Source organism: Hyaena hyaena, unplaced genomic scaffold (genome assembly GCF_003009895.1).
Source record: "Hyaena hyaena isolate Hyena2069 unplaced genomic scaffold, ASM300989v1 scaffold_368, whole genome shotgun sequence".
NCBI lineage: Eukaryota > Metazoa > Chordata > Mammalia > Carnivora > Hyaenidae > Hyaena > Hyaena hyaena.
Window position 1 is genome coordinate 832,805 of NW_024080989.1, and position 22,092 is coordinate 854,896.

The following is a 22,092-nucleotide window of genomic DNA, read 5'->3' on the forward strand; positions in this document are numbered from 1 at the left end:
GAGATCATGACCTAAGCGAAAGTCGGACGCTTAACCGACTAAGCCACCCAGGCGCCCCACAACTGTATCATCTTTAAGAATCTTCTAGCACAACTTGTGGGGATGAGCACTGGGTGTTATATGGAAACCAACTTGACAATAAACTATTTGTAAGAAAAAAAAAAAGACTCTAGCCCAGTAGCCTTGATAATGACTTTTGATTTGTATTTTCTGAGTTAAATAATTAAAATACTACCCATATTCTAAAGGCTTCCCTCTCTCTCTTGTAGCTTCACAATCTCTGGATCAAGAAGTTTTATTAAAAATTAAAACTGAAATTGAAGAAGAGCTAGAATCCCTGGACAAGGAAATTTCTGAAGGTCTGTTTATTCTTATTTTCCTAGTTAATTAGGAGACTCAGTTTGGTGTGGTTTACTGTTGGTTTGATAGTTTACAGTAGAGCATTCTAAACGTTGCAGAATTGAATTGAAATAGAATTATAAGGGTGAAACTAGAAGGTATCGTGTTTCTTTCCTGGAGGATAGGTTTATAAATGTTTCCAAACGATACCTGACAGCCTTTTCTGTTGTTAAGCAGTGGATTCAACAGTCATTTTAAGGTACTTTCCATTTAATCTGGTTTGATTTGTATTCAGTATTTTTATAATTAATAATAACATTAAAAGGGGAAATGTAAGTAAGTTGCTTCTGTGTTGCTTCTAAGTTGCTTCTAAGTAAGTTGCACCTATGTATGCTATAGATAGTTGTAACAGTAATGTATATGTAATATGTAGCCACAAATAATAATAATAAAATAAAATACTTTAAAAGCCAGTTATTCTACTAATTGCATGAAATTCCATACAGTGAACGAATATTTAGCTAATCATTTCCTCACAATTGAGGGAACATTTGGGTTTTTTCTTAATTTGCCTTCCATGATTAACTGCATTGAACATCTTGCCCAATGATTTTTTTGTACAGTTTATATTAAGTTTACCAATATATTTAAATTTACCCATTTAAAATGTATAGTTCAGGGGTGCCTGGCTGGCTCAGTTGGTAGAGCAGGTGATTCTTGATCTTGGAGATGTGAGTTTGAGCCCCATGTCGAATATAGAGATTACTTTAAAAAAAAAATCTTTTAAAAAAATAAAATTGGGGCAACTGGGTGGCTCAGTTGGTTGAGTGTCTGACTTTGGCTCAGGTCATGATCTCACAGATCCTGAGTTTAGGCCCCACATGGGGCTCTGTGCTGACGGTGTGGACCCTGAAGCCTGCTTCGGATTCTGTGTCTCCCTCTCTCTCTGCCCCTCACCTGTTCACTCTTTGTTTCTTAAACATTAAAAAAAAAATTTTAAACCTTAAAAAAGAGTACAGTTCAATGGTTTTTAGTATATTCACAGAATTGTGTAATCATCACCACAATCTAAATTTAGAACATTTTTAACATCCCCAAAAGAAACACTGTACCTATTAGTGGTCACTTCCCACTCTACTCTCATCAGTCCTTGCCTTCATCCCTGCCCATGGCAAGCACTAATTTGCTTTCTGTCTCTTTGTGTTTGCTTATTATGGATATACACATAAATGGAATCACACACTCTGTAGTCTTCTCTGGCTGGCTTGTTTCACTTAGCATAATGTTTTCAAGCCTCATCCGTATGGTAGCATGTATCAGTACTTCATTCCATTTTACAGTGGAATAATATTCCAGTATTATATACCACATTTTGTTTATCCATTCATCAGTTGATGGACATTTAGGTTGTTTCCACTTTTATCTATTATGTGTAATGCTACTATGAGTATTCTTGGACAAGTTTTTATGTGGATGTGTGTTACCCAATTTTTAACAAGAAATGTTATTATAAATAATGTTTAGGGGCGCCTGGGTGGCTTAGTCGGTTAAGTGTCCGACTTTCGCTTAGGTCATGATCTCGCGGTTCGTGGGTTCGGGCCCCGCGTCAGGCTCTGTGCTGACTGCCAGCTTGGAGCCTGGAGCCTGTTTCAGTCTGTGACTCCGTCTCTCTCTCTGACCCTCCCCTGCTCACGTTCTCTCTCTCTCTCTCCTAGAAATAAATAAAACATTTAAAAAATTTTTTTAAAAATCATGTTTATAAATCAGTTTCCAGTTAGTTGAGAAGATAAATTTATAAATCAGTTCTCTGTTAAAGAATATGAATAGAAATTCAAATAGTCCAGAAAACTTTTATTTATTTTGAGAGAGAGAGAGAGAGAGAGAGAGAGAGAGAGCACAAACAGGGTAGGTCAGAAAGTGGAGAGAGGAGAAAGGAGAGAGAGGGGATAGAGAATCCCAAGCAGGCCCTGGCACTGTCAGCACAGAGCCTGATGTGGGGCTTGAGCACAGGAGCTGCAAGATCATGACTTGACCCAAAAACAGAAACTCTACCAACTGAGCCACCCTGGAGCCCCCAGATATTCCAGAAACTTAATTTTAATCTTCTGTTTTATTTTCTTTTACCAACATTTTTGAATAAAGTTCCAAAAGAATGTTAAGCCTTTGTCCACTTTCTGGTAACAAGTGCTTATGTTTCCTAAAATGGGCAGAAGGGAGACAGGGGGAAAAAAGCATCAGAGAATTATATGCAGTCACTTACTGATGCCCCATATTATCCTACACTGATTCTTAAAATGGATGCTCTCAAGTTTGCTCACAAAACAGAATTATTGGGAACTTTGCAGTCATTTACATCTTTCATGAAGGCAAGTACTTTGTAAAGAAATAGGTACTTTGGTAAATTTTGCAGCCTTCTAGGTGCAAGCCTTAGATTAATACAGTGAATATATTATGGAGGTTATTAGTGACTTTTGGGAATGGGTGATAGCTGCTTGCTTTACTGGGATTTTCTGCCCTGTATCCCATTTGTACCTTGGAGCAACAGTGATTTTGATTGTTCTTCCTTTAGTAGAGCAAAGCAGTATAACATGGAAACAGATGAGAAGCTGGTAGTTTGAGCTGAGGAGAGAGAGCTGTGATTGCTTCTTTTATGTGCAACTTGTATCACCTTCATAGTTTTAAAATTTATCCACATAGGGGCACCTGGGTGGCTTAGTCGGTTAAGCGTCCGACTTTCGCTTAGGTCATGATCTCGCGGTTCGTGGGTTCGAGCCCCGCGTCGGGCTCTGTGCTGACTGCCAGCTCAGAGCCTGGAGCCTGTTTCAGTCTGTGACTCCCTCTCTCTCTGACCCTCCCCTGCTCTCTCTCTCTCTCTCTCTCCTAGAAATAAAAAAGAAAAAAAAATTAAAAAAATTTATCCACATGGAGGAATATTGAGTTTGAAAGTTCATTTTAACAAGGGAATGAGGGCCGCCTGATGGTTCAGTGGAGATTCTCTCTCTCTTTTTTCTCTTCTTCTGTCCCTCTCTTCTTGTGTGCACACACTGTCTCTTTCTCTTTCTCTCAAAAAAAAAGGGAATGAAAGTTATAGAATTGTCGAATTGCTATATCGTACACCTAAAACTAATATAACACTGTATGTTAACTCCACTGGAATTAAAATAAAAAACTTCAAGAAAAAGAATGAGGGGCACCTCAGTAGCTCAGTTGGTTAAGCTTCCAATTTCAGCTTAAGGCATGATCTCATGGTTCATGAGTTCGAGCCCCACATCAGGCTTTTTGCTGTCAGCACAGAGCCTGCTTCAGATTCTCTGTCTCCTTCTCTCTGTCTCTCTACCTCCCCTGTGCTCTTGCTCTCACTGAAAAATAAATAAACATTAAAAATAATAATAAAAAAAGGGATGAAAGTAATTGACTAATCCTGTAAAGTGGAGTAAGCTGATTAGAATTTGGCTTAAGAAGTGCCACATTTTGGGGTGCTTGAGTGGTTCAGTTGGTTAAGTGACTTGACTTTTTGGCTCAGGTCATAATGTCATGGTTCATGAGTTCGAGCCCCACATTGGCCTCTAGAGCCCCATGTTGGCCTCTGGAGCCCCACGTCAGGCTCTACACTTACAGTGCGGAGCTTGCTTAGAGTCTCTCTCTCTCCTCTTTGCCCACCCCTGCCACCTCCATGTACATGCCCTGTCTCTCTCTCTCAAAATAAATAAACTTAAAAAAAAGTGTCACATGTATAATGGTAAAAACAAAATCTTAAAAACAGTATACAAAGTGGGATGATAGAGCTAGGATTTGCCTTTCATTTATCATTCTTACATGAAATTGGTATGTAATAACATATTAAGTTGGCTTGTGTATTTTAGCATGTCAGTTTAATCTTTTTGTTCTCCTAAAACTAAGATTTTCTATAAAAATCTTTCCTTTAAAAAAAAAATCTCGAAACTGGGACCTAATAATTAAGTTTTGTGTTCCAGGGAAGATTAATATCCTGTAGTGATTGACCTTTTTTAAACATTTTTTAAATGTTTATTTTTCTTGAGAGAGAGAGCATGAGAGAGTGAGCAAGGAGGGGAGGGGCAGAGAGAGAGGGAGAGAGAATCCCAAGCAGGCTCCGTGCTGTCAGCATAGAGCCTGACTCAGGGCTTGATCTCAGAACTGTGAGATTGTGACCTGAGCTGAGATCAAGAGTTGGACCTTTAACTGAGCCACCCAGGTGCTCCCCTGTAGCTTTTGCTATTATGTGTTAAAATAGATTTTTCTTTTATCCTGTCTTCAGCCTTTACCAGCACAGGCTTTGACCGTCATACTTCTCCCGTGTTCAGCCCTGCTAACCCAGAAAGCTCAGTGGAAGACTGCTTGGCTCATCTTGGAGAAAAAGTATCACAGGAAATGAAAGAGCCTCTACAAAAGGCATTGCAAATGCTCCTCAGCCAGTGAGTTACCCTTGCTGAGTGGGAAGGTGGTTTTCTAAGTAGTCTCTGGATCTCTCAGGCAGCACTGGATTGGTTAAGGCTTTGTTTTAAGTGAACGGTTCCCCTTCTCTTTTCTTCATTTTTTCTTTGTTTTGCTTTCCTAAAGCATCTCTGTGTTTTGATTGACAACTTTTACATCAAAGTGGTGATTTAACTGTTCCAACATGGATTTGATCATTTGTGTTTACTTGTTGATCTGTCAGGATTCAACAGGTGCTTTAACTGCTTTGTAAATATAAACTATTTCACTTGTCCTGACCACTTTCTACTACCATTCTGTCTAGTGGCCAACATAAATATAAGGGTTAGGGTTTTACGCATTGTAATGTGGGGTTAACATAGTATCAGTATTTTAGGTATCCCAAATGTTGCTAAACTTTGGGCTTGTCCATGAACAACCTCCACATTTTTATAGTGGGAACTTCTCTACTAACTATGGTTTTGATTGTTAAAGACAAGAAGCTTCTAGTGAAAGTATATTAAAATAGAACTAAGTCATTTATTGTAAATCTCAAAATTTCTTTTCTTCTAATTCTTGCTGAGAATCATTAAAGAATTGGTATGAATTAGAAAAAATTTGTTTTAATGAAGAATGATATCTAAAACAGGATGAAGACTGGTTTCTTCACTAAAAGAGTCAAAATTCAGATGTCAAAGTACTGTTGTAGTAAGGTAATTCCTTATTTTCATGTAGGCAAATTTTGTATGTTACCGTTTGTTAGAAGGAAGCACTTTGCGTTTAAAGAAAACTCAATTTGTTTCTGCATATTCTGGTGACATGAGCAAATGTAAAAATCCAAATTATGTGTAGGACACTGAAATGAAAGTCATGTTTGGATTTTCTTAACTTTATATATAGAAAAGTTTAAAAATAAATGTGAAGAGAAGATTGTCAGTGTCAGAAAATAAATAGGAAATTTGGATGGACAGCAATGGCTTTTAGAGTGTCCTGTGGAACCTTTAGGGGCCCTGAGAAGGTGAGGGATGGGGTCAGTAGGTGGGGCTTGTTAGGCCTTCTTCTGCTAAAGCAGAATAGCTATATTTTCATATATTTTATATATCAAGGGTTCATGTAAGATTTGAAGAAACCTACTGTTTTGCCAAAAACAAAAAAATTTGTAAAAGCTATTGGGACTGGGAATAAAATAACAGGGTAGTAGAAGGCAAAAAATTATATTTCCGCCTTGAATATAAACTATTTGTGGCTTTAAGAAAACCATTTCATTCTATATCTATATTTCCCCATCTATTAATTTCAACTTTACTGGGATAGTATAAGCTCTCTGAAGAATAGTGTTATATAGATAAAGTATTTTTTTTTTTGGCATTCTTTTCATAATCTATAGGAAATACTGATTATTTCTCACTGCAAAGTAAATTATATTTTAAAATGTATAGTCGGGTGAATACTTGGTGATTTTTTCCCCCCAAACCCTAAATACTAACATAATTATTATTTATTTATTATTTATTTGTTTTTTTAAAGAATTTATTTTTAAGTAATCTCTACACCCTATGTGGAGCTCAAACTCACAGCCTTAAGCTAAAGAGTTGCATGTTCCACTGAGCCAGCCAGGCGCCTCTGACATAATTATTTTTTAAATTGGTACCTCTGGTTGTATATCAGAGTCTGGCCTCTTTATGAATAAATTTTTTTCAGTAATTTACTTTTGAAAGTTGTTAAGCTTCGTTACTAATACCTTAAAAATAGCTCATTGATGATGAACTAGAAGTATTATACAGGTTGGTGAGAATAATATTTAAGGTAGAAAAAAATGCCTACTCCAGTTTTGCTCGGATAGGAAGCTAATCTGGAACTCTTCGTATAGTCAAGCACCAGCATTTTGAGAAGTTTTCCTTCTGCCCCATTTTCTTCTTTGGTCTGTTCAAATAGCTCATTAGATAGGGCTGATTTTTCAGCTACTTGCTTTTCTATGTATTAAATTTCCTCTGAATATTTTAATCTGCTGGATCTTCTGTGTGCATATATGTGTGTACATATAATGATTCAAATCATGTTTCATTCTGAAGGATGCTAGAGTACTTTAGCCTGATAGACAAAATGCCAATAAGGACTCCTGTGACCCACAGCAGCCTCAAACAGTTCAGGAAAGGAAGTGAAGGGAGTAAAGCTTCAGGGAGAATATAGGTAGATAGACTGTATAGTATCTGAAGTTCAAGTCTTAAAACTACCTGGTATTTAGCTCAGGGCTTCTAAAAACTAAGCTTACTTTAATGGTAATGTACTATCAGGAAGGTAGTACATAACATCTTATTAAAGAGGTCATCTATGCATCTTACCTCCTTGCAGCATCACTGTAGTATCGATTTGATATTGACTTGTATAAAAGAATGATACCTGTGTCATCAGAACTATTCTTTGAAGTATGTAGACCAGCACTGTACAATAGATATAATGTAAGTCACGTATATGTAATTTAAAGTTTTCTAGCAACCATATTAAAAATTTAGATTTTTAATATATTTTATTTAACCCAGTATATTCAAAATATTAGCTTTAACAGGCACTCAATAAAAAAATATTAATGAGCTATTTTATATTCTTTTTTCCTTACTAAGTCTTAGAAATCTAGTATGCATATTGCATTTTCAGTACATCCCTAGCCACATTTCAAATGGTCATCAGCCACATGTAGTATCTAGACATTATCATGGCCTGTGTCACAATCCTAATTTAAAATAGGAGTAGTGTGGCCTTTGGACCTGGATCTAGCAATTCTTACATTGCTGCTTGCCAGCTGTGTGGATTTGGGATAGTCTCTTTGCTTTTCTGAGCTTCAATTTCCTAATGTGTAAAATTATAATATATAATATAAAATATAAACATATAAAAATATCAAACCAAACCATAGGCTACCAGTGAGTGGCAGCTGTCATCACTATTAAATATTTATAGGCTGAAGAGCTCACAGACCAGATTCAGAGTAGAAAATGTCTTTGGAATGGATTTCAAAATCCTATAAAACCAAGATTCCTCTCCTTTTTTACGTATATGTTAATATTTTGCCCACAAAAGGTGGGGAGGTAAATTTTATTAAATCTAATATTCAAGATTTTAGATTTAGGTGTTGTATTTGGTTGTTAATTTGTACATGAAACCAACCAAGTCTTAAACATAGTACCTAAAGTGCCTTAATAAATTAATGAGTATTATCATCCTTCAGTGATTTTTTTTTTTTTTTGGTATGACTAGAACTTACATGGAAATAATCACAAAGGCTTATCTCTGCCCTCCAGGATTTGATGTCATAAGACTCCAAGTTAAAAATAGAGCTCTATTTACTGGCCTAGTTTATTTCAACTCCTTATATCCTCAATTTGAGAAGTCTTTCAGTGACGTGTCTTTAATTTTTAAGTGTTTTAAATTTTTTGCCTTTAAAATAAGTTAAAATTGTGCTTTTAATTTTATTAATGAGATCATTTTTGTTACTATTTGATCTTATTTTAATAACCCAAGTGTTTGTTTATCTCCAACATGGAGATCCTGTTGGATAAGTTTCAAACAATTATTTTAAAAGTGTTATTGCTTATTACTATTTTCCTATGTTGTTAACTGCTTTCCCAAGCTGGTAGCATGCCTCTCAGCCTATAGGGAGTGACTGAAGAGAAATGCATACCAAATGTTAAAGCCACATCTCATACAAAACAATATGTGGAATATATTCTTGGGTACTTTAGCAAAAAGTTCATCAGCAGAATAGTGACTGTATATTTATTCATCTGGAAATTTAGACTTTTCCTTCTTTGTGACCCAGACTTTTAAAAAAAAATCTCTACAGGCCAGTGACATATCAGGCATATCGGGAATGTACACTGGAGACTACAGTTCATGCCAGCGGCTGGAATAAGGTATTAACCAAATTATCTTTTCTCTTACAAGATTTTAGTGTGTTGATTAAGTGCAGGAGAAATTGTTAACATCATTAACTGTTGAGCTCATTATTTAATGCATAAATCCAATTGTGTTAAGTGGATGTTTTTGATTAAAGTGGTTTTTTGGTTAATGCTGCAAAATTTTGGTTGGCCCCAAAATACGTGTCCCATAGTGTGCCACTCTTCCTATCTGTTCTCAATTTTCCATCATTTCTTCATTTTTCTATATTGGATGTGACATTTATTTCCAGATGGTTATTTGTTACCCTGTGTGTATGTCTCAGGGTAGAAAAGAATAAGAGCTTCACATGGGAGACCACTTCTTCAGGTTTTCTCTTTCCCTTTTGTTTTTGTTCTTCTGGTTTTCTTAAATGAGTAATACCATCTATGTTTTATAATTTACAAGGTATCTCATGTCACATCTCATTGGATCATTACAACCATCTTCTGCAGAAAGCAGAATGGAATTTTGTTTTTTTATTTTCTTATTTAGTTAGATCAGGTGAGTAATCAGAGAAGAAAGTTAATTGAATTGTTCAGGACCCCTTGACTGGGAAATATTGGAATCAACTCTAGAGCTGAGTTCTCAGATCTTCTGATCCCAGCTTTAGAGTTTTTTCCACTGTAACATAGTACTTATCTATGATCTCAGAGTGTATTATCCATTTATCACCTGGAAAAGGCAAAAAGTCTAAGGGGATGCAATATAGGAGGGCTTAGCTCAGTATGAGGAAGAACTGTGGCCCTTAGTGATATTGTGCTAGGAATGAGAAAATCAGTAGAATTATTTTTATAAATAGGCATGTCTACTCTGAATTTTTTTAAGTTTTTATTTTATCCAACAATTCCACATATCCATATACATTCCATATATCATCACAACAAGTGCACTCCTTAATCCCCATCACCTATTAAAAATTTTTCTTTAATGTTTATTTATTTTTGAGAGACAGAGCATGAATGGGGGAGGAGCAGAGAGAGAGGGAGACACAGAATCTGAAGGAGGCCCCAGGCTCTGAGCTGACAGCACAGAGCCTGATGCGGTACTCAAACTCATGAACTGTGAGATCATGACCTGAGCTGAAGTTGGATACTTAACCAACTGAGCCACCCAGGTGCCCCTTCCATAACCTATTTAACCCATCACCCCACCCCCGCCCCTCTACTCAGAATTGTTAATCATATAAGTCCAATTATGTGACCTTGCTACCAAATTGATGTGTATTATTTTTACTCACCTTATAATACAGGCTTTGGAAGCATTATAGCATAATAATTAGCATCATAGGCTACTTGTAATTGGACTTGTTTCAGATATCAGCTTTGTCACAGACTAGATGCATACTTTGGACAGTCCATTAAGCTCTCTAAATCTTACTTTTCTTTTTTTTTAAGTATTATTTATTTAAGTAATCTTTATACCCAACATGGGGCTGAAACTTACAACCTCGAGATCAAGAGTTGCTTGCTCTTCTGATTGAGCCAGCCAGGCACCCCTCTAAATCTGAATTTTCATATGCATAAAATGGATCTTATAATACTAACCTTATAAATTTTACTAGATTTAAATGACATAATATAGTTAAATGCTTATTTAGTATATTCCCTGGCACCATAGTAAGGGAGAACTTGTTCTCAAATAGTCAGTATTATGGATGGGGTTCCACTATGTTATTTAACTGCAAATAACTTATTGAAAAAGTTTGTTTCATTTCCTTTCTTGGAGTTAAAAAACCCTCTTATTTGGATGTTTGAAATAGATTCATTATATAAATAAAAATGAGCTTGGTTGTGATATATTTCTTAGTATATCAAATAACACATATGTAGGTATCTAATACTACTAGCCTTCTTTCCCTATTCTATGTTATCTTTCTGTCACTTTTGTCTAGTGACTGTTAATCAATTCTTATATGTCCTCCTCCCCTTGATCCTATGGTTATCCAAAAAAAAAAGTCTAAGTAAACCCCAGACTTCACTATTTTGTCTTCACCCATCTGATTTTTCCATTCTCTGCTTCATTTTAGTCCCTCATCTGGACCAAAGGCTAAGGCTGTGGCTTGAATACCTCATGTAAATGAGGCTTGCCAACTAGAGTATTACTTGCTCTGCTGAATCCACTGTTACTCTCCTACTAAGTCCTCTAGGGCTGAAAAGAATATGGCTGTCTGATAGGTAAATGAACTTCAAATGGAACACCCATCAGAGAGAAGAGGGGGAAAAAAATGTCCACAGAAGATGCCACTTTAGGGATAAACTGAATATCAGTTCATCTGTATAGGGATTCTAAAAGCATCTTGGTAGAATATTCTTTGTATCAAAAGAATTGGAGGAAAAAAGCTGGTCACAAACCTGTATTAATAGTATGATTTTTCTTTTCATGTTTAACAGTCTTTAATTCAAATGTGAAAGTTTATTACAAGCCATTTATAGAGCTTGGGACTTGTTCTTTTAAAAACAAGAATGGAGGAATGCAACAAAATGATCTTTCCACTTTTTTCTTCAGAAGCTTTCAAAGAAAGGATAGATCATAGGACCATAAAGATCCATTTAGTCATACCCACTTTCTCCCCCTACCAAGTAAGTCTTTCACCCATTCCGTAATCTTAATATATATTCCTGAAGGAAGATTTACTGTTAAGCTTGCTTACATAACTATTTAAAAATACTTAGCATCAGCTTGCTTCCTATAATGCCAAATAAATCAAATCATGAAACTAATTTCAATATGCATTTATTCCTTTTTTTTTTTTTAATTTTTATTTTATTTCTAGGAGAGAGAGAGAGAGAGAGAGAGAGAAACAGCATGAGCAGGGGAGGGTCAGAGAGAGAGAGGGAGACACAGACTCTGAAATAGGCTCCAGGCTCTGAGCTGGCAGTCAGCACAGAGCCCGATGCAGGGCTCGAACCCACGAACCGCGAGATCATGACCTAAGCGAAAGTCGGACGCTCAACCAACTAAGCCACCCAGGCGCCCCACATTTATTCTTTTTAAAACAAGGGGTACTTATTTGTAGAAAGCAATGCTTAGCCTACAGATACATTTCCCAGAAATGGCATATACCATTCAAAGGCCTAGATCCACTCATGCTTTCAAAGTCTAATGTGCATAGAAGCATGAATGGCAAAATATAAGATCAATATTATAACTTTTTTCTATTCATTTAAAGCATAGTAAAGAAAAAACTGGCACACTTTGGAAATTCAGTGGTATGATAGTATGATTCTTTAAGATAAGAGAGTACATATATAAATGTAGTATATATGGGGCACCTGGGTGGCTCAGTCATTTAAACATCTGACTTTTGGTTTTGGCTTAGGCCGTGATCTCACGGTTTCATGGCTTTGAGTCCCATGTTGGACTCCTCCATGCTGCTGGTGCAGGGCCTGCTTGGAATTCTTGTTCTCCTTCTCTCTCTGCCCCTCCCTGACTTGCGCTGTCTCTGTCTCTCTCAAAATAAATAAATGTGAAAAAAAAAATAAATGTAGGTATATATATGCCTAGAAAAATAATTGAAATATGTGCCAAAATATTAAATAATGTGTAGTAATTATCTCTAAGTTATAGGTTCTTTTCTTTCTCTGCCCTACCCCTACATGGGTATTGTTTTTCCCTATGTACTTATCTGCTTCTGAGGAAAAAAGAAAATGACCATCAAAGAGAAAAAGCCATGAAATGCTTAGCTTTGCCTTTTCTTGGGGGTATAGACTCTGCCAGAAATATACCTATGCTCAGGTGCATTAATTGAAGGCACCTGTGTATGCCATTGGTCTGATGACTATAATTATGTTACTTGTAAATTTCCATAACTGGTTATGGCACAGTCATAATCACTGTATTTTTTAACCTTGAGTTTAAATGGTGTCCAGAGACACACCACACTTTACATCTTATTTTTCTCACTCTCTTTATACCTTTTTTGTTAAACAGTGTATCCTGGCTGCTCAGTTGGTAGAGTGTACAACTTTTGACCTCAGGGGTGTGGGTTTGGACCCCATATTGGGTATAGAGATTTATACTTAAAAATAATATCTTTAGGGGCACCTGGGTGGCTCAGTCAGTTAAGCGGCCAACTTCAGCTCAGGTCATGATCTCACAGTTTGAACCCCGCATTGAGCTCTGTGCCAACAGCTTGAAGCTTGGAGCCTGCCTCAGATTCTGTGTCTCCTTCCCTCTGCCCTTCCCCAACTCACACTCTGTCTCTCTCTCAAAAATAAAATAAATAAACCTTAAAAAAGTAAAATGAAATCTTTAAAAAATTATAAAATAGAATAAATATTATAACTGTAAAAATAGAGCCAGCTATGGTGTTAGTACCTATTGTTCATAGTATAATAAATAAATTGTTTTTTTTTTTTTTATTTCTAGGAGAGAGAGAGAGAGACAGCGTGAGCAGGGGAGGGTCAGAGAGAGAGAGGGAGACACAGACTCTGAAATAGGCTCCAGGCTCTGAGCTGGCAGACAGCACAGAGCCCGAAGCAGGGCTCGAACCCACAAACCGCGAGATCATGACCTAAGCGAAAGTCGGACGCTCAACCAACTAAGCCACCCAGGCGCCCCATAAATTTTGGAAAAATAATAGCAAAAATAAATGAATTATTTGCCTTGGTTAATTTTAGTGGCATATTAAATCACTAATATTTAGAATTTTTATTATTAAAATTTCTAGCATACACAAAAGCACAGTGAATAATATAGCAAACCCCATGTATCTGTCACTCAGCTTCAATAATGATTAACATATGACTGGTCTTGTTTCATCTTTTTCCCCCATACTCTTCTCATTCTTCCCCCAGGTTACTTTGAAGTAGACCCTAGACATCATTAAAAAATATTTTTAAAAGTTTTTATTTATTTATTTTGAGAGAGAAGGAGAAAGAGGAGAGAGCATGTGGGTGCATGAGCAGGGGAAGGGCAGAGAGAAAGCAAGAAAGAGAATCCCAAACAGGCTCTGTGCTGTCAGTGTTGAGCCTGTCACGGGGCTTGATCTCATATGAGATCATGACTTGAGCTGAAGTCAAGAGTTGGATGCTTAACTGACTGAGCCACCCGGAGGCCCCTCCTAAGTATCATTTTATTCATAAATACATTAATATGTATTTTAAGGATGATATCCCTTTTTTTAACCAACTGATAATACCACTATTTTGCCTCAAAATATTAATAGTAATTCTGTTATCACATTATTCAGTATTCAGATTTTTCCAATTATCTCATAAAGGCATTTTTCTAAGATGATTTGTTTGAATTGAGATCCAAACAAGGTCAAAGCATTGCATTTGGTTGATAACCCTCTTGTTTTTACTTTTAAAAAAAAAATTAAAATATTCATACCATAAAATTTACCCTTTTAAGGTATACAATTTAGTGGCTTTTTTAGTACATTCACAGAGTTGTATAGCCATTTCCACCATCTGATTCCCGAATGTTTTTATCTTCCCATAAAAAAACCCCATACTTCGTAGTAGTCACTCTCCATTTTCTGTTCTTCTCAGCCTCTAGCAGCATCACCCTACTTTGTCTCTTTAAATTTGCCTATTCTGGACATTTCATATAAATGTGATCATGTACTATGTGACTGAAGTGTCTTAATATGTAGACTTATCTTCCCTCATGTGTTTTTCTTTACTTACAAGTTATTTCTCTTGTAAAATTTCCTACTTTCTGGATTTTATTGACATCATTGAGATGTCACTTAACATTCTTCTGTATCTATATTTCATTTCCTTTGGTAGGCAGATCTAGAAGCCTGCCTAATCATATTCAAGTTTAATCTTTTTGGCAAGAATTCATCATTGGTGGCGTTCCCTATTTCCTTGCATTACACTGTGTGATACATAATGCTTGGCTGACTCAAATTTTATTTTGAAGGAGATAGGACAAACATTCAAACCTAATCACTGGATTAGATACAGATAAAATTTGTGGGATATGACATTTACTAGAATTGTTAAATTATAGAATGGTTACTGAATAGTAGATTGATAGATCAAAGTATGTATTTTATAATCACAAATATCTGTTCTGCTGGAAGAGATCCTTGGAGCTATAAACTAGTATATTTTATTTCTGCATCAGGCAAACTCATATGTTCTTTTTTTTTTTTTAATTTTTTTTTTAATGTTTTATTTATTTCTAGGAGAGAGAGAGAGAGACAGTGTGAGCAGGGGAGGGTCAGAGAGAGAGGGAGTCACAGACTCTGAAACAGGATCCAGGCTCCGAGCTGGCAGTCAGCACAGAGCCCGACGCAGGGCTCGAACTCACGAACCGCAAGATCATGACCCAAGCGAAAGTCGGACACTTAACCGACTAAGCCACCCAGGCGCCCCAAACTCATATATTCTTTAATAAAAAGATAATGTTAGCAAAGTCTAATCTATTGGAGGAAGGTGCCACATGGTACGTATGAGGAGATAGTAAATGGAGGTATTCCTTTTTGGTGGTCAAAATTACCTTAGCCTTTCTTTACAAAATTACTGGAGGAAAAAATAACATATGTTTTGTGGGGGTTACTATCATCTAGTAAGGAAATGATTTACAGAGAGGAATTCAAAAACTAAGACTGGTTGCTCTTTAGTCCTAGATATATGAATAGTGGGGACCTTCTAGGAATGGATGCTTGGGGATCCAGGTTTGGTGTTTGTTTTTTTTAAAAATTTTTTTAGTACTGTGGGAGAGGGAGTGCAAAAAATAAAACTATCAGGTATAAGGTGATAAATTCTTGTGGATAGTACATTGTCAAGTTGATGAAATTGGTTGTAGAAGTAACTCAAGAAGTTTTGTGTGTAATCACAAAAATTAGAGGGCAAGTGGGTTTAACTATAATTAAGACAGTCCAAATTACACGTAAAAGTGGGCTTGGAAGTCCTCATATAGGTCCTTGAAGATAGTATGTCAAATAGGTAAATTAGAACATGTATCACCAAGAATACTACAATTAGCATTTGTTTATCCTGTAAAATGACATTTCTGCACACTGGTTACTGCATTTCAAGAAAGATATAATTGAGTTGGAGAAGATCTGGGAAGGAATAACTTAAATGATTAAAACAATGGAAGAATGGCCATGTGAAGAACAGACTAAAAGATTAGTAAATTTAAGCCTAAAAAGTATAGTGAATGAGAAGGAATATGATTAAGGACTGAAATTAAGATAGCAGTGAAAGAGGATTACAGATTTATCTCTAGATGATTACATAGTAAAACTAGGGCATCTACTTTTTGATCCATGAGAGGTAAATTTGGAACAAATAAAAATAAGTGTATAAGTATTATATAGCAAGTATAAAGTGCAACTCATTTCCTTAAGAGGTAATAAAGCTTAAATATGAATAACTTTAAAACATTGCATATTTGTAGATTATTAGGGGAACTTAGAATGTTTTGAGGTACAGAACATTGCAGGCCTTTGACGTTGATATGATCTAAGTTAGCAAGACTGATCAACAAGCTGTACCTTAATGCTTCTTCGAAGACAAAATGGGGCTAGATGAGCAATAAGTTTTGGGGGTTTTTTGTTTGTTTTTAATAATATGACAGTTTTCTAATTGTGAAGAAAGCCTAATATATTTTCTATAGCCCTGTTAGCCCTATACCCCTCCATTAGTGTTAAGAAAGGTTTTATTTTTTTAGTTTTTAAAAATCTTTATTTTTGAGAGAGAGAGAGGAGAGAGAGAGCACAAGCAGGGGAGGAACAGAGAGAGAGGGAGACACAGAACCTGAAGCAGGCTCCAGGCTCTGAGCTGTCAGCAAAGAGCCCAATGCGGGGTTTGAACCCACAGACCACGAGAACATGACCTGAGCCGAAGTCGGATGCTTAACCAACTGAGTCACCCAGGTGCCCCAAGAAGGGGTTTTTAAATATATTTTGGGCTGGAATCTTTTACAATATCAAAAAAGGAAGATATGTGTTTGTTGCATTCTTTCTTTCAGTCTTTAACATAGATTGCCTCAGGACTACTTTTACTTAAAAGCCAAAGAATATTAGTGAGACTATAAACTCATTGTCTTTTCTGTTTGGCCTCCTCTGAAGAAATATTTTGTAATCCCTGAGTTATTACCTTGGCAATTCAGTAATAAGGAACTGGAATTGGTTTCATTTCCTTTTGCATTCCTTTTTCAGGAATGTGGAGCCCTCTTGATGTCTTAGAGTAAAGGGATGCAGATGGTTGAAAATGGTTCGTTCTTTTCAGTGTGCAGCTGTTTTTGGAAGGCAAGGGACTCTACTACAGCTCTGTCATAAATGTGATGGTTTTTAAATATTGAGCGACATTATTTGGAATGATAATACTTCCTTAGATTTTGATGACTTTTTATAAAATTGCTGATAATTTTGAAAGTCTTATTTTCAAATAGGTAATAAAAGAAAAATACAAAATAATAAAAGAAAATACAAAATGCAATAAGTTCAGAAAGATACGTATTGAAAACTGTTTTCCCATCCTGTCGCCAGTTACTTCTTTCTTTTCTTAGGCTGCCACTATTACCAGTTTTTTTTATATATATTTTCAGAGGTACTACAGGATTATGCAAGCATGTGTGCGTGTGTGTGTGTGTACGTGTGTGTGTGTGTATGTTTTCAACACAAAGATAGCATTATTATATACACTCTCCTATAACTTTTCTCACTGAAAATAAATCTTGGTGATTGGGCAGTAAATAATCTAATTCTTTTTAACAGCTACATGATATTTAACCGAAATTTATTTGACCAGTCCCTGTTGGGTTGTTTTGCTGTCATAAGTAATACTTCAGTGAATTTCCTATACATGTTTCACGTAAACACACATTCACAGGAGCCTAATTGTTTTCATATAATAATAATTTCTACCACCCTATGGTATAAAAATTTACATGCAGTATTCACAGACAGACTAGTAGGGGGTCAATGTTTTGTTCCTTTATTATAATAAAAATGAGATTCTACAATGATGCATTCAAGTATCATTTTCTAATAGTTGAACATATAAAATGAATTATAAGAATTTCTGTTTGTTTTTTACTCTCTTATCTTTGCATTGAAGATTTTGGTGCCTCTGATTTTGCTACAACAAATGCTTTTGGAGTTGACAAGACGTGGTCAAGAGCCTTTGAGCGCGTTGCTGCAGTTCGGTGTGACGTACTTGGAGGACTTTGCTGCGGAGTACATCATTCAGCAAGGTGGCTGGGTATGAGCTCTTGTGTGTTTTCCTGTCTTTAAAAGAAAGTTGAAGCTGCTCACAGTGCTTGTTTTTATGAACATAGGTTTAGTATCAATATTATCATTTAATATTATTTAATATTGATTGCATGATGATAGTAAAGCAAGACTATTAATATGGTTTCACTATTAAGATTTTACTTAGAGTAATGTGATAGGTGGTGTTCTAAATAGTTCTTTTAAAAAATTTTTTAAATGTCCTGATTGGGTTTTCAAAAAAATCTTTTTTAAATTTCTGAGAGAGAGAGAGAGACAGCGTGAGAGGGGGAGGGTCAGAGAGAGAGGGAGACACAGAATCCAAAGCAGGCTCCAGGCTGTGAGCTAGCTGTCAGCACAGAGCCCGACGGGGGGCTCGAACCCACAAACCGCGAGATCGTGACCTTAGCCGAAGTCGGACACTTAACCAACAGCCACCCAGGCGTCCCCTAAATAGTTCTTTTAAGTAGTTCTAATTATGAAACATTTTGTACTAACAAAAAATAAGAGATGAGGAATAATAAAGTGAACGCCTATGTATTAGCCAGCTCATTGGAAGAACACAGCCAACATGTTTGAATCCTTTTCTGTGCTCCTCTTAGATTTCAGCATGCTTCTACCAACTTCACAAGGATAGCTTCTTTTCTGAAAATTTTTTATAGCTTAACTATATATATATATATATATATATATATATATATATCCCTAGACAATAATTTTTAATATATTTTTATAGCTTAACTATATATATAATATATACCTGGACAATATATTAATTTGTATATATATATCCCTAGACAATAATGTGAATAATACCACATTAAATGTATTTTTCTAAACTTGCTTTTTTTTCACTCAGTGTTAGATTCTTGAGACTCTCCTAGGTCATTGTTTCTCCAATTTTTTTTTTAATCAGTCCTTTAAGGATCCTTTTTTAGACATTTTTATCCTAATCATCTCCCTCCTCCCTCATGAAATTTTAACACCACAAATATAAGTGTATCTATGTACTGTGACCCTTTGGAGGGCCACAAGTGATAATAATATCTAAGATTTCCCCCATCTTGCCAAACCAGGTTTTACTCTCGAAATGATCCACATTGAGAATACATAATCTAGGTTAATGTATTGGCTGATGTTTGGTATTCCATTGTGTAAATATATCACACTATTTATTTATCTATATTCTTGTCAGTAGATATTTTCACCTTTTAGTTATTACAAATATTGCTGTTATGAACATTGTTATACATATGTATACGAGTTTCTCTGGGTATATACTTCGGAGTAGAATTTCTGGGTCCACGAGTATAGACATGTTCAGTTTACAGGATAATGCCAAAGTGTTTTCCAAAGTGTTTTTCCAACTTATATTCTGTCAGCAGTACATAAGAATTTTTGTTCCTCTTCATATTCCCCAGTACTTAATATTGTCAGACTTCTTAATTTTTAAAATCATTTATAATCTTTTAAAATAAGATTATTTTGGGGCGCCTGGGTGGCTCAGTCCGTTAAGCGTCCGACTTCGGCTCAGGTCATGATCTCATGGTTAGTGGGTTCGAGCCCCGCATCAGGCTCTGTGCTGACAGCTCAGAGCCTAGAGCCTGCTTCAGATTCTGTATCTCCCTCTCTTGCTGACCCTCCCCTGCTCACACTAGTCTCTCTCTGTCTCTCAGAAATAAATAAAAACATTAAAAAATTTATAAAATGTTATAAAGTGTTCTGTGTATTCTTAACCCAGTTTCTCCTAGTGTTAATATCTTACTCAACTACGGTACCCTTATCAAATTGACTTTTTCATATTGATTTCATATCTAGCAAATTTGTTAAACTGTATTATTATTCTGATTATTTATCTCCAGGTTTCTTTGATTTACATAGAAAATCATACAGTCTGTGAATAATGATAGGTTTTTTCCTTGACAAGTCTATCTTTTTAATTTATTTATCACATTTATTTCACTAATCCAGTACAATATTAATGGAATTGGTGTTAGAACTCATCCGTGTCTTTTTCCTGATGTTAAAATGAGTCCTTTCAATTATTTTACCATTTAGTTGTATCAGTCTCAGTGAGTGAGATTGGCTTGTAATTTTTCTTGAATGTCTTCAGTTAAAATTTTTTTAGGGTGTCTGGGTGGCTCAGTCAATTAAGTGTCTGACTCTTTTTAAAAATTTTTTTAATGTTTTATTCATTTCTGAGAGAGAGAGAGAGAGAGAGACATTGTGAGCAGGTGGGGAGGTGGTCAGAGAGAGAGGGAGACACAGAATCTGAAACTGGCTCCAGGCTCTGAGCTGTCACTACAGAGCCTGACGTGGGGCTCAAACCAACGAACCGTGAGATCATGAGCTGAAGTTGGACGCTTTACCGACTGAACCACCCAGGCGCCCCAAATGTCTGACTCTTGATTTCAGCTCAGGTCTCTTAATTTCAGCTTTTCATGATCTCATGGTTTGTGGGATCAAGCCCCATGGCTCTACACTGACTAAGCAGAGCCTGCTTGGGATTCTCTCTCTCTGCCCCTCTCCTGTTTGCACTCTCTTTCTCTTCTTCAAAATAGGCAAATAAACATTAATAAATAAATAAGTAAACATTTTATGTTGGAGAATTTTGAACATGTATGAAAATAGATAAGATGGTATAATGACCCCCATCATTTAAGCCCTAACAGCCATTAACTCATTGCCACTTATGCTTTATTCACATCTTAGTCATGTCTTTTCTTAATATTATTTTAAACAAAGTCCAGACATCATATACTTTTATCTATAACAATTTCAGTTTGTAGGGAAGTAGGAGGGGGGATAGGTGAAATAGTAAAGAGGATTAAGAGTACACTTATCATGAGCACTGAGGAATATATAGAATTGAATCACTGTACTATATACACTTTAATACAGCACTGTATTTTAAGTATAGCGAAATAAACTTTTTTTCAGTATATATCTCTAAAAAGCAAATACTTTCTTTTTAATCACACTACCATTAATTATCACATCAAAAAAATTAAAAATGATTTCTTCAATATCCTGTTGGCATTCACTTTTTTTTTTTTTTTTTAAGTTTATTTGAGAGAAAGAGAGAGGGTGAGTACACACAGGCAGGGGAGGGGCAGAGAGAGAAGGATAGGGAATCCCAAGCTGGCTGTGTGCTAATACCGTGGAGTTCGATCCCACAAACCATGAGATCATGACCTGAGCCAAGATTGAGAGTTGAATGCTAAACTAACTGAGCCACCCAGGTCCCCCAGCGTTCAGATTTCTGAATGTCTCAAAAATATCCTCTCTTTTGGATGGGAAGGCAATCTGGCTGCAAAATCTGTCACCCTATTGATCACCAGGGCTGATTCAGCTATCTAACTGGCTAGGCTGGCGTCCCCTTCCTCCCTCACTGCTCCCTGTGCATCTCCTGAGGCTGCGTACTGTGTTAAGAGGATGATCTTCCCTGATCGAGGAGTACCGTTCTTTTGTCAAAGCTGTAGGAGTGGCTACGCAACCCTGATAGAGCCTCCAAACAGGCTCTTAAGGTCCATTTATAGAAGTATGGTAGTCAGGCTTCTACCTCATTCACATCTGAATGAGGTGCTATGTGTGGCAGTTTGGCTTTCTTTTAAAAAAAATCCTTTCTTTTAATCTTTACAATGTATGGAGTTGTATCTCCCTTTTCATTTTTATTATTGTATCTTAATTTCTTCTTAGTTTTTGGATTAAAATATTTTTTCATTGCCCAGGATATTTGTGTGTATGTATCTTGTTTGTTTTTTGGTGTTGGTTTTGTTTTTTTAAGTAAGTTCTAGGCCCAACGTGGGGCTTGAACCCACAACCCCAAGATTAAGAGTTTTATACTCTCTACTGACTGAGCCAGCCAGGTGCTCCTCTTTTCTTTTTTAACAACTATAAATTCAGACTTAGAGAAGCTTGCCTTTGTCTTGAAAAACAAAACAAAATAACAAAGCATTTATATCATTTACTAACCTGATTTCGTTTTAAGAAAGAGGTGGTAGTTACATTGCAAGAATAAAATTTATACCCTGAATGATGCAGGTCTTAGTCTGGGGGTAATAAAAGGAGACCATAGCATTGTTGCCAAAATTATAATCTGTTGGTGGCATTTGTGGGAACGGAAGCCCTTGCAAATTTCTAAACTGCAGCCAACTGCTAGGAAATTCTAAAATGACTGTAGGCCAAAGAGGGAATGAGGTTAGTAAAAT

At 36.1% G+C, this 22,092-nt stretch overlaps 1 protein-coding gene across 10 annotated transcripts in view; it reads left to right on the forward strand.

The window, feature by feature from the left end:
- The window catches only part of BCL2L13 (BCL2 like 13), a 96,316-nt gene that overhangs the window by 37,275 nt on the left and 36,949 nt on the right, over window positions 1–22,092 (forward strand). For 2 of the 10 annotated variants that reach the window (XM_039249999.1, XM_039250000.1), the window contains exons 3-6: window positions 270–359; window positions 4,616–4,772; window positions 8,612–8,681; window positions 17,730–17,873. In XM_039249999.1, the coding sequence (XP_039105930.1) occupies window positions 270–359; window positions 4,616–4,772; window positions 8,612–8,681; window positions 17,730–17,873 (461 nt within the window). Of the gene's footprint in view, window positions 1–269; window positions 360–4,615; window positions 4,773–8,611; window positions 8,682–17,729; window positions 17,880–22,092 lie in introns of those variants that run through there. The other 8 variants (XM_039250009.1, XM_039250008.1, XM_039250010.1 and 5 more) reach the window with 6 other exon arrangements.